General features: G+C 35.0%; 1 protein-coding gene across 2 annotated transcripts in view; it reads right to left on the bottom strand.

Moving 5' to 3' along the window:
- htr4 (5-hydroxytryptamine receptor 4) overlaps positions 1–12,976 on the bottom strand; it is a 146,600-nt gene that overhangs the window by 46,327 nt on the left and 87,297 nt on the right. For both annotated transcript variants that reach the window (XM_008420849.3, XM_008420850.3), the window contains exon 4: positions 9,968–10,168. In XM_008420849.3, coding sequence (XP_008419071.1) covers positions 9,968–10,168 — 201 coding nt within the window. The remainder of the gene's footprint in view (positions 1–9,967; positions 10,169–12,976) is intronic.

The following is a 12,976-nucleotide window of genomic DNA, read 5'->3' as shown; positions in this document are numbered from 1 at the left end:
TTAATCTTATCTCTCTTATTTTTTCTGATGCTTAGATGTTTAAATAAAAAAAAAACTGTTCATAAATGTTAGTGTCTTTCTTATCCATTAGACAATCAAACGTTATTGACCTGGGTTCATAACTAAACAAAAAAGAAAATGCACATTATAAAACCACTGAAACTTTATAGGCAACATGTTTATTTGCAGTTATCGCAAGCTATTTTTTATATTTAAAATAAAAGCAAAAGCCCTGAAACTGCCATTTTATATTCAATGCTCAACTTCTCCAAGCATGCATTCTCACCAGCTGTAAATCTACACTAGCTTTATTACTACAATGTAGTTAATGTTTCATCATCTACCTTTCTATGTTTTTTCATCATCTGAATGATAAAATCTGTGCTTTAGGCATTTTGTGTACAATATTACTTCTACGATCTACCCATTTTCTATACTTGTTCAATCCTCCTACTACTACTGCCTATCCTCAGCAGTCACTGTTTATACCTTGTACAGGTCATCAGTTTTTTACAGAAAGACACAGGACAGACAACCATGGCTGTCCATAGTCATAACTAAAGGACAGTTAATTACATTAACGTCTTTAGTCTGTTGGAGGAAACCAGAGTACACACAGAAAACCCACAGGATGGGAAAACATGCAAACTTCTCACAGAAAGGTTCAGAGTATAATTCAACCCCAGACAGCATGAGATCAGTCAATCTTATCCAAATAGCTACACTTTATCTGAAAAGGATGAATAAAAATGCAAACATATTAGATAATTATGTGAAGGAAGGAAGGAGGAAACGGATTGCTTGAAGCCATATTAATATTAAATACACAAAATAAAACAAGTGAGACTAAAATACATTAAGATAAAAAAAAAGTGAACAAACAGAAGAGGGTTTATGAGATAAACGCATACTGTAACAAATCCGCTTCATCTCTGCATGTGGAAGTGTTTGTTTGTGCAAACAAGCCGGAGCTTAACTGTCCTCAGATTACAGGAAACTGACAAAGTCAACCGGCTAAACTTTCTGACCTGATGTTTCGATGTGTAGGCGTATGTTTGCAAACGGGTTATTTGTGTGGGCCTTTGAACATTCCAGCTATGCCAAAAATAATGTCCAACTGCATCACATGTGGGGCACAGTATTTAAATGTGCACTGATTCATCCACATCAGTGCATGTATTGTGTATTTTTGCAGCAAAAATAAATATAGAGGAAGGTATGACGTGCAACATGGGTGAAAATATGTGCAGGTGGAATACAGCTGCTTATTTTAGTTTAAATCAGATTTGTCTTGTACTCAGCTATGGTTTAAGGTATACTCACTTCAGACAGCATCACCTACAAACATCCTTTCACATTTAAAAACACAAGCAGGTTTTTTGAAGCCATTGGCGGTACACGATGGATGTAATATTTTAAAACTAAAAACCTGTGTCTTAGGACAATGGGCTACATTTAGGTATTGTGCCAATGCTGAAATATTGATTGTGAGGCTCACTTCTAATATTTTGATTAATTAGTGAAGCATTTTTCCTTGTTGTGGAATAGTGAATGCTTAGAAAGATCCTTGAATGAAAGAACCATGACCTGATTCTTAGCACAAAGAGTTGGTGGTTTGCCATGTGGGTTGCTCTCCTGTTTGTGGTGTTCTTGGGCAGAGTGTGTTCAGATCAGGATGGTATGTCCCTTACAGTCAGGGAAAGTCTTGGGATTTTCTAAAATGAGATTGATCGAGCATCTGAGGAAAGGTATGTCTGTGTATCTCTCCTAGTTTTGTTGCTGCCCCCCACTCAATCTCGCATAAACAATGGACCTATGTATATTGAATTGCTGAAGTCCAAAGCCTCCACAATCACCATCCATGCCCAGTTAAAACATCAGCCCACTGTGATGTCTGCAAGTCCCACATGAAGGACATTTACATGAGAGAACTATCTAGTTTAGTTCCTCTGCTAAATGTGGGTTATGCTGTCAATTGTATTACACATAGCAAAAAAAAAATAAAAAATCCCATCAATGTTCTTAATTTTAAGATCTGTTTTTTTCTGCACCACAAGTCAGATATTAGTTTTCAAAAATTTCTCATGTTTTAATCAACCCCGAATCTTAAAAAAATGAAGCAAAATTCCTTACTGGGAAGATGACCACTTCACTTCACTTCCTTGAATTTTGTAAGACACAAATGATATGTAAGTACTGTAGCAAATTATGAGGGTTTCAGTATGAAATCATGTTTCTACCAGAAACAACTATCTCTTGTATTGTTTTAATGAAGGGAATAAGTCCAAGTTAAAGTAATAAATCTTGTATATATCATATCAACAGTTGAGAAATGTATTATAATGTTGTTACCTTCTAGAAAATAAAGGATAATCAAAGCTGTGTATTTTTTTTATTTATTTTGGTTGTGCTGCCGCTGTTATTCTACCTCAAAGCACTACAAATCCCAATTATTTCATTTTTAGAAATCCCCACATGAATATCTGATTAAGCTCGGGCACATTTTAAAAGAAAGTTTTAACATCTAGCTCATAAATTTCCTTTCCGCAGAGGCTGAGCTGATACACTTTTTTAACCTTTGCCTTTTCTCAGGAGGCTGAGTGAACACTATGCTCTGCTGCAGGAGCATTAGAGCTAATCCAGTTTATGCCATCGTCAGTCACTGTGGATGCTTCCCTGCCTGCTCCTCTGTGATCCTAACTCATTACCTACTTGCAGTGCGTGGCATTTCACAGCCACCAGTAATTTGGAGTGCTTGTGGGTACTGTGTGTGGTCTCCATGTGCTGTGGCATTAAGAAAAAAAAGGTCAAGAGGCCCCTTTTCTCTTTAAATTCCCAAAGTAGTTGTGTTGAAAGGTTGCAGATTGATTCTTTAATGGTGGATGTGCAGGTCTGAATGACAGAACTCCCCTTCAAGTCTGCAAATGTGAATCCTTGAATTTTGTCAATACAAGTGTCCAGAACCACAGACACACACGACTTCCAGCAAGCTGTATCCAAGAAACCCCCGCAGCTTAAGTGCTCACAGAAAGGAATTAGATGTGGACAGAGGAGCACATTCCTATTCTTCAACACATTAGCCTGAGTAAGATTAGAAGCAGGCAAAGCACAGTTGAATGGCAGCATGTCATGACCACGGGCACTTTAAATGGCCCCTTCTTCCCTTTGATCCGCAAAACACGTCACTCTGTTTATTTCTGACATTTTTATTCTGACATTATTTACTTGAAGGCTGGTTTCTGAGACCGGCCAAACCCAAAGTGTACTGCTGCGCTCTACATTCGCATGCAGCAGCAGCACATGTGACATCTGCAAAGGACAACTGTCTACAGATTCGAATACAGAACGCCATGCACAACGTAGTAATTATTCTTATCTGGAAGTAAACAAAACTGCATTGCTTTAATTTTCTGCATTGCTGCTGTACTTTTACAAAGATTAATGAACATTTGCGAGTAGTATTTCAGAGAATGTCAAATGAAGTTGCAGTACTTTAGTGTTTAGATTTTAGATCCAAAAAGTTCAGTGCTGCATGTGGAAACCTTGTTTTTATACACTTGTATGAGTCATGACAAACTTCATCAGTAAACTTTGATGCAGTACTGGTGTTAGCGTGACTCTATGAGCATGTAATAATGTTTGTCACAGCAGAGCATAAGATATCCACCATCACCACATGTTAAAATGTGAAACGTACCTGATTTTGGAGCAGTGTGATAAATGCTAACAAATAGGCATTTTGGTTAGTTAATGGAAACAGAAGATTATGATGAATGCTTTGATGTTTAGGTAAATGTGGGCTATTGGACATTTCCAGTGTGGTCCATAAGGTGCTAGATTTTAAATATCTTACCCTTTAACGTCGGGACCTGGCATGTCTGTTTGACTACTTACCAATATAATGCCTTTCGGAAATATGCCTGTATGAAAATATAAAATGTTAAGTACTAGACAAAGTATTCATCTTTTATCCACCAGAATTGCTTCTACTTTATTTAATTGTGCTCTACGCCATTAAATGCTGTAAACAGCATTCATCTTCAATGTTTGTAAAGACAAAAAGCTGGTTAGGAAGCACAAATGAGGATTTTACTTTACTATACCACTTCATCAGGACAAAACAGATACTCCAGTGAGTATGCAATTATATTTCAATTCTGATAAAAGACTCTTTCATTCTCAATGTTCATTTCCTGATTTTCTTCTGCTTTATGTTGTGAATATCTCTGAGTTAGCCACTTTACAACTGAATGCCTTTATGTTGGCGCATCCTGCTTGCAGCAGTTGTTATTTTCAGCCTCTATTCAGAGACTTTTTCAGGATCGTCAGCTTAAATTATGAATAAGAAGCTTTATTTGCAGCTGCTCAGTTTTATTTCATGCTACTATTCAGTTCCCTTCTCCTTTATCTTCTCATTCTTTCAGTGTGACTTTTTTGTTTTCTTTGTCACACTTACAAAGAAAACCTTTGTTGTTTGTCAGCCAAGTGATGAAGAATAAAGCAGAAGCATCTGAGTGTTGATATCCTTACTTCACTTTTCTTTGACAAACTAAACAATAACTTTGCTTTCATTGCTTTCATGGAACTCACATTTTGTTTATCTTTTCATTTTGTTCATAATTTGGTACTTTAGTTAGTTTTTCAAAACTTGACTTGACACTAAACTCTGACTCGTTTGACGGTAATAAATCTAAAGTTTGTATTTAATTTGATCATGTGTTGTTCCAGATTTCAGATGCCTATGCTGGTTTACCAAATGTGTTTCATCGACACACAGAGTCGATTTAAGAAAGAAAATTAATATTCAGTAATTTAGTTATTGAAAAGATAAGGAAACACGACTATATAACGTAATGTAATAAAATCTTATCCCTGATTTTATGTACGCACCATATGAAACCGTACCAGGTTGTGTAGATGAAGATGTAGATTTTTGAAAGAAAGGTGTATTTCCTACAACAAAACAAGATGTATCTATTTCTACAACACATCTATCTATACCAATTTATGTTTCAAGAAAGTAAGACATAATTTCTCTATTTTTCATCGGATTATTTTAACATCTACTTGCACTTGCAACATGATTATTCTTTAATTGTGTTCCAGGCTTTAGACAGTGTGCATTTTTACGTGATACATTTAAAAGTCGCTTGCCTTCTTCTGTTGTGATTTCGTGATGCATCACCATATGCTTCCCTAAAGATTTACTATAAGCACAGGATAAATATTTTCTTTCTTCATTGACTGTTTTGTTTAGATGACAAACATACCATACCATACCAACTTTATTCATAAAGCACTTTAAAACAACCACAGCTGATACAAAGTGCTGCACATTAAAACACAATAAAAAAAAATTTAAAAAAAACTCTTACAGTTTAAAAACAAAAACATACAATTTAAAACTAGATCCCGCTGGAGTTGAAAGTCGTGCAGCAGCATTCTGAACCAGCTGCAGACGTGAGAGCAGCGACTGACTGACTCCCAGATAAAGTGAGTTACAGTAATCCAATCGAGTTGAAATAAAAGCATGGATCACTGTTTCAAAATGCTGCCTGGAAAGAAAAGATTTCACTGATGCCAATCGCCTTAAATGATAAAAGCTGGACTTAACCACTGCTCTGATTTGGCTGCCCAATTTAAAATCACTGTCCACCTTAAAACCAAGATCTGTAATAACAGGTTTCAAATATACCTCCAAGGGTCCCAGGTCAACAGAGGAGGACTCACAGGAGCCACTGGGTCCAAACACAATCATCTCTGTTTTGTTTTCATTAAAATTTAAAAAGTTCAAGGCCAACCAAGCTTTAATATCACCTAGACATGCCAGGAGATGTTTGATAGAATGTACATCCTTCTGCTTCAGGGGCAAATAAATCTGACAGTCATCAGCGTAACAATGAAATGAAATCCCATGTTTCCTGAGGATAGAACCCAGAGGCAGTAAATACAGAGAGAAAAGCAGTGGACCCAGAATTGAGCAACAACATCCTTCTTCCCCATCAATCTCTAAAACATAAAAATGTTGGAAATGGTATTTCCAAAGGCATTTCACTCAGTTGACACCTGAAGCTCTAAAACATTTAGATTATTTTAGGTTGGAACATCATGAAGCAGTTGCTGATATTAAAATAAATACATCAACATCTATCAATTATGATGCTTAAAACAGAGATTTACCTTGGCAAAGCTGAGATAAGAGCAGTTCATTTTATTAAACAGCTGAACAGCTTTTGAACATAAATAGGGCTATTGCAATAGTTGCTTTTTAAAGCATTATTGCAAAAAAAAAAAAAAAAACAACATATTCAGACAAATATAAACACTGTCCAGATGGTAAACAGGCTGTTTTAAAGTCTGTTATAAACACATGCTCCATCCCTCTGTAAGTTAATAGATAAGCACACAGATGACTGAAATTGTGGTTTGCGTCCAAAATGTGCTTCTTGAACCTGATTTTCCACAGGAGCAGAGGTCAGGCCTCTGGACAACAGTTTTTTTTTTATATTTTCTTGGCTATTCTGATAAACCTGTGGCAGCTGGCAGCCCACAATGCAGAGTGAGAAAATTTGTCTAGAGGCTTGATCTTTGAGCCACCACTCTACCTGTCACAAATCAATCACAGGTTTTCTCTACGGTGAACAGATTCCACTTTCTCTCTTTTTATTTATTTAATTTTGTTTAAAGCCACATTGCACATTGACCTTACCATATCATTTATAAAGTGCCCATCCTTGATATTAAAGCCAGAGCCTCTTCCATCCAGGTGAATATGATAGCACAAGGAAATAAGAAAAACTGAATCATGCATTAAAAACTGAACTTTTTCCTCTCCACTATCCCTATATCTATGCCCGCTATGAAGGATTTCTGTATATATTTCTGTAAAAGTCCACTACTCAACTTAATTGATTGCCTTTTGACGCTACGTGGTTGTTTAGGAAGAGGCAGTGCTGCAAGTCAAGGAAATCTGCTGGACTTCCTTAGATAGAAAGCTCTTTAAATTAATTTAAATAATGAACTGAACTGATGCACTGTGAAATAACTAGTATAAATTGCAAAGTATCTGTGATTAAATGTGAAAATGTTTATTTTTTTAATCATCGAGCAAGCTGCTCTTCCTGAAATCATAATGTCAAGCCTCTCTGCCTCTTGGACAACTTCGACCCAAAACCTCACATCAGTTTCAAATTCAGAAAATACTTCATATTATATGTGATCAAAAGGTTCTCACCTAAAGCACTTAACCCCAGTTAACAGAGCAACTCGGTGGTTTCCACTCATATGTTTTATCATTATCTGTGCCTTCAGGGTAGAGCTGCATGTCAGAGAAAATGCCTTTGCGCTTTTACTACCATCTATAAGACCTTGATCCAAGCCACGGCCTTGTCAACAGTCCTAAACAGTCTGTGAGCTGAACGACTGTATTAAACATCCATTTCCCAACCTATCCAATGTTCTGCACTAAATAGTAGAAAGGGAGCAAAAAGTTTAACCAAAAGATTTATGAGCTTCAACTAAAATAATAATAATAATAATAAAATTGTGCTTGTTTTTTCTTTGAAACAGAAAACATCACTAGCATGCAGTTGAACCAACAGTTTCTGCCTCAAGATGTTTGTCTGACCTACTTCACTAAAATAAACATCAAAGTTCACAAGATCCTTAAAGGATTTCAGTCCTTAGTTAAACTAAATAAAACACCTCTGGGAATACTGCCCAACTCAGTGAGGATTTTATTTTCTCAACAAGATTGTCTCTGAAGCTACACAAATACCTGAAATGTATTCTTCTAATCGGTGTTTCAACGTGGTTAGAATCTGCTGTGGATTGTATGCTGCTATGCAAAGGGATTAATCATTTAATTAAGCACCATTCAACTCAGGTCTGAAAGAAAAACTAAATCTGTAGGTTGTTATATAAAGAACACTGTATTCTTGAGTTTTCAGAGCCAACTTTTTGCAGCCTCTTTATGAAAACGTAACATATTTTTGATTTTTGTAGCACTATTTCTGAATATTAACAACATGTTTCATATGTGTTTACCTGATGCAATAAAATGAATGTCAAAACTAATTGTTTATCTAATAGGAAAAAGTCATTGCTGAAGCATCAGTAATAAATGATCAAACTCAGACAGATTCATTTCTGCACAGGGAGGAAGTAAGTATTGGTCCAAAAGATTAAGATTAAGCAAAACCCAGCATTAAATCTGATGAAGCTTGTTCCAGTGCCAGTTTTTGTTATTCATTAATATTAATATATCTGTGTGTCTTGGATATTTTTAGACCTCTACTTAGCCTTACATATCAACTTAGAGTCACACTTAGGTTTTGCTTCAAAGGCTTAAAGGACATTTTCATTAGCTCATGGTCAAATCCTGCAGTTTTACATAAGAATATTCTTTCATGCTCTATTTCTGTAAGTCTTTCATGTTTACAAAAAAAGTTTTTTTTTATTTATTTTCATTTATTTGACTTGAGACATTGAGAACAAGCAAAGCTTGGGAACTTCAACTCTTCCTACAGAAGAAGAACTGGATAAGGAAAAACCTGATCTGTCACTAGACAGAATAGATCTGTCTTTTCAAAGGACAGTGTAACAAAATGATGGATCAGGTTTCAGTGCACATGTTAAACCAAAAACAGTTTTTCCATTTTGTTTTTAAATTAAAATAACTGATGACTTTTAAAACTGTTTTGACATGTCTGAGGTCTTACTTTGAGTGTTTACAGTGCAATATTCAGATGAAAAGCATGTGCATGTCAGAGTTAAAGAAGAAAAGGGCAAGTAAAATAGAAAATGAATTCAAGAATGAAATACTGGATGATGTGCAAAGACAATACATCTTGTTCCTTAATAGCACAAAGATAAAAGCTCCAACAAAAACACCCAAACAAGCAGCCAATTACAGTAAGAACGGAAATTGGATTCACGGGAAGATGTGACATGATTTACAAGGAAATTGTGGTGATTGTTTTGCTATAAACTAGAAATGGAAGCACTGCTGTGCCAGTATGTGAAGGCAGCTGCTCGTATAAAAGATGACAAAGCTCCTCCAGCAAGGAAATTTTATGAAAAGATCATTTCCTCATCCGTAGCTTGTCTTAGCTGAAAATTGTCCTTGGTTGTTATTAGCTGATGTGAGCCACCCACATACCATCCCCATTCTACTTCTGTTTCTTAGGAATCAAACTTTGTTTGAAAGTCAGTTCAGCTAAATCTTCCTTCAGTTTTTTTATTATTTATTTTTATTCTCTTTTATTCAGTACTTCCCAAATTTGTTAGCACAAATGTTCACTTAATAATATAACATGTTTTGTGTTTTTGAGAATAATTAGAAATTGTAACTTAAATATGCAGTTGTAATACGCTGTAATCTACAGTTGTCATGGTTAACTTATACTGAAACAATAAGATATAGTGATGATGTTGCACCAAAGCGTTGATAAATCCAATAAACAAAATGCTTTTTTACAAGCCAAAGCCACATAAATAAAATTCTGCCTGTAAAATATGACTATACTGGGAATATGTATTATGAACATTTGTCTCTGAGGAGCATGGGTGGTAGTTAAGTCTATTCAGTCCTAAATCTACTTTTCCCTCTTACCTCTAGCCTTTAACATTTTGGCACAATACCTTTAGTACCTAGTAACTTACACTCTCGCTCTATGCTATAGAACCGCCATGTGCGTTATAATAAATTTAGCTGCTATCTAGAAGCAGTAAGGAGTACAAAGGCTAATAACCAGATGTAATCACACAGCTGCCAAAAAGAAAGTGATTGAATAAATCAGATATCAGTTAGATTGTGTTTTTACTCACTTTTATTCTGTAGTTAAACACTAAAGTAAGGGCCCAGGAAAAGTTGTGAAAGGCATCTTATTTTATCTGTAGGTAAAACTCTTGTTAGAACTCTGAAAGGTGTGTATAAGTTTGCCTAGTGTGCACACAACATCCTCACCTATCTAGAGCGATGCAACAGAGGTGGAGAATAGACGCGGTTGTCAGAAGAACGTCCAGCGACGTCCGAACCAGACAGAACGTCTCGCCGTAGATCCAGTGCTGGTGGACCAGCTCGATGGCACCAAACGGCATCACCAGCACTGACACAAGCAGATCAGCAAATGCCAGAGACACAATGAAATAGTTGGTCTTGATTTTCCTGTTGGAGGAGAAAAAAATAGATGAAAAATGAACAATCATTACACAGAATACAACTGTCTATTTCAAGGGTCAATATGGCAAAGATATGGATCAAACGGTCAGTCAAAAAGATAAAATTATTAAATCTTCAAGTTTAAATTCATACTGTTTTCATACTGTTTTGTTTTGTTTAATCTTAGTGAAACCAGAACCAAATTAAGTGCAAAACCCATTGTTAAAACAGGAATAAATGCTGTGTAAATTGAGGGGCCACAACCAGTAAAAGCCTTATTGTTCTGCAATGAACAAAGAATTTTTAGTGTTTCCTATTTATGCTGCTTTGGGAGAAACTACACAAACAAATTAAATGTAATTACAGAAAAACAATGAAACAGTTAAAAAAAGCCTTAATGGTGACAAAAATCTACCTCCAAAAATAAACTAAAAAGAAAATGGTTGTTTTATTTTTCATTAAGCTGATTGATTTTTTAAATTTGTATTTTTTAGGAAAAATCAAAATAACAAACTTCAGTAAAAAAAAAAAAAGAATAATTGTTTATTCAATAAAAAAGCTAAAAAGAAAGCCTAAACAGATTACTTACCCTATTAAATAAATGGAAAAAGATGTTATTCAGAGTACTGTAGAGAAGCAAGTTAACACTGCTGAGAATAATTTTATATCTACTTTGCATTGGAAAAGTATTTTTAACCTTTAAACTTATGACATGTTGACATATTACAAACATAAACTAATGTATTTTTAAAGGACTTTAACATGAAGTAGTATAAAACTGTAAAGTAAGCACAGTGATATTTAATATTTTTCAATAAAATTCTGAATTTGAGTTTTCCACCTCATCTCATACATTCTTAAATAAAATTCAGGCATTGCTGAAAAAAAGCCAGAAGATGTCTTCTGGAAGTTTATCACATGCCACACTGATGGCACAGTACGTGTGTAAAAGAGGTTGCTCTTGCCAGGTGAATTAATAGAAAAAAAAAATCTAAATAAGGTCTCTAAACTTCACATACAACAAAATGTGCAATTAAAAAAAGGTAACATTTTCAGTTTCTAGATATGCAGACACTTAGAAACAAATTGTGTCGTATATGCGCAAAGACATTCCACCTAAGAATGATAGCTTTAATTGATGTGAAATATTATTTAATCATCTATTTAGTTATCTATTTAAGTATTGACTCAAAGGAGCTGAACACTAATGCTCACCACAGATTTGTGAAGTGAATGAAAAAATGATACTTTGGCTTCAAAATGTTCAATTATACATCAACTTTGTGTAGGAGTTTTGGTTAGAACATTACAAAACAAAAAGAGATTTAAACTTTGCAACTCATTGTGTATGACATTGCTAAGTGTCTCTTGAAACATTTTATTTTAACCACATATATCTTACAAAACAATTGTATATTTAACAGGGGTTGAGTATATAGCACAGAAAGTCTCAAAAGACCTTAACAGTTCGCTAAACATAGACAAATGACCTCTTCCACACCACAGTGTCCTCCACTTTACTATTAATTGGGATCAACTTGGAATACCAAATGCAATCAAGATATTTTTTCATTCATCATAAGAGCTGGACTGCTTGATGCATTGAAATGGGAGCAAATCACTGCAGGGTACATCCTCAAACCCATGGGGAGCCTCCCAGAAGAGTGAAATATTACATCACATTGACACCCATTATCACCATTAGGACAATAAAGATTTTGTTCCAAAAATAAAGAAGATGTATGGCAAATCTAGGCTGATATATATAAAAAAACTTAATATCTATGAGCAGTAACAGAGAGAAAAAGAGTAAGAAAAAAATAAAAAATGAATATGGGTTCCTTCATGACCAAGAATAGAGTAGAGGTAACCTTTATTGTCCCACGGAAAATTCAAGGACATAGTCTTTAGAGGAATGTGAAAAAGTACAGACAGTAAGAAGGAGACTACATGCATCCATGTTCTTGTTCAACAGAGAGCAAAAAGACAAGTAAAACCAGGTCAAAAACTAAAACTGAACGCACCTTGATTGCTCAGATTCACAACCTACACAGTACAGTATGCAGCCTTTTCTTTGTATGATGCAAGACTTTACTTGAAAGAGAAAAAGGAAACTTTGCACAAAAAATAAAAAGTGACTTTGTCCACCGCAAGACTTGTATAATGGCAACTTTGAGTGAGGCGGAAATGTCATGTATTTTAAAGTTTTCTTGATGCAATGAAGTTGGTAAATTGGGCTTCATTTCAAGGCCTTTTGCATTAGACAGAATTCCAAACATCATACTGATTAAACATTTTACAAAACATTATTAACCCATGTATTAGCAAGATTATTACCAAGGTTAGTGCTTTCTGTGCACTGATATAATGTCTACTCATCAGGCATTCCTCAGAAGTCTTGATTTTAATGAAACAAAAGCTGCATTCTGAACCTATAACACTATTTACCTTTTAAAAACCAATTAGATTATATTTCATGAATGAAACATATTTTTCTTATTTGTACATGCTAATACTGTTTACTAAAGCTGCAGTTGGAACGTCTTATAAAATTATATTATTTATATACTTATTATACTGTCAGGACATAGTTATGCTTTTAACACTATTATACTCATATTATACTGTCAGGACATAGTTATGCTTTTAACATGAGGCATAATCTGTAAAAAATATGAGCTCCTTTGCCTCCTCATGGTGGTCCTACTACCATCTGCAAAAACACACCACCCCTAGTCAGAACCAACCAATCACAGCTAAGAGGAAGGTCTTAGTTTTGACAAACATGCCTGTATATGTGCTGCTGAAAATCGT

The sequence above is a fragment of the Poecilia reticulata genome, chromosome 10, assembly GCF_904066995.2.
Source record: "Poecilia reticulata chromosome 10, P_reticulata-male-v2, whole genome shotgun sequence".
NCBI lineage: Eukaryota > Metazoa > Chordata > Actinopteri > Cyprinodontiformes > Poeciliidae > Poecilia > Poecilia reticulata.
Note: the sequence above shows the minus strand (reverse complement) of the source record. Positions and strands in the feature narration are given on the sequence as shown.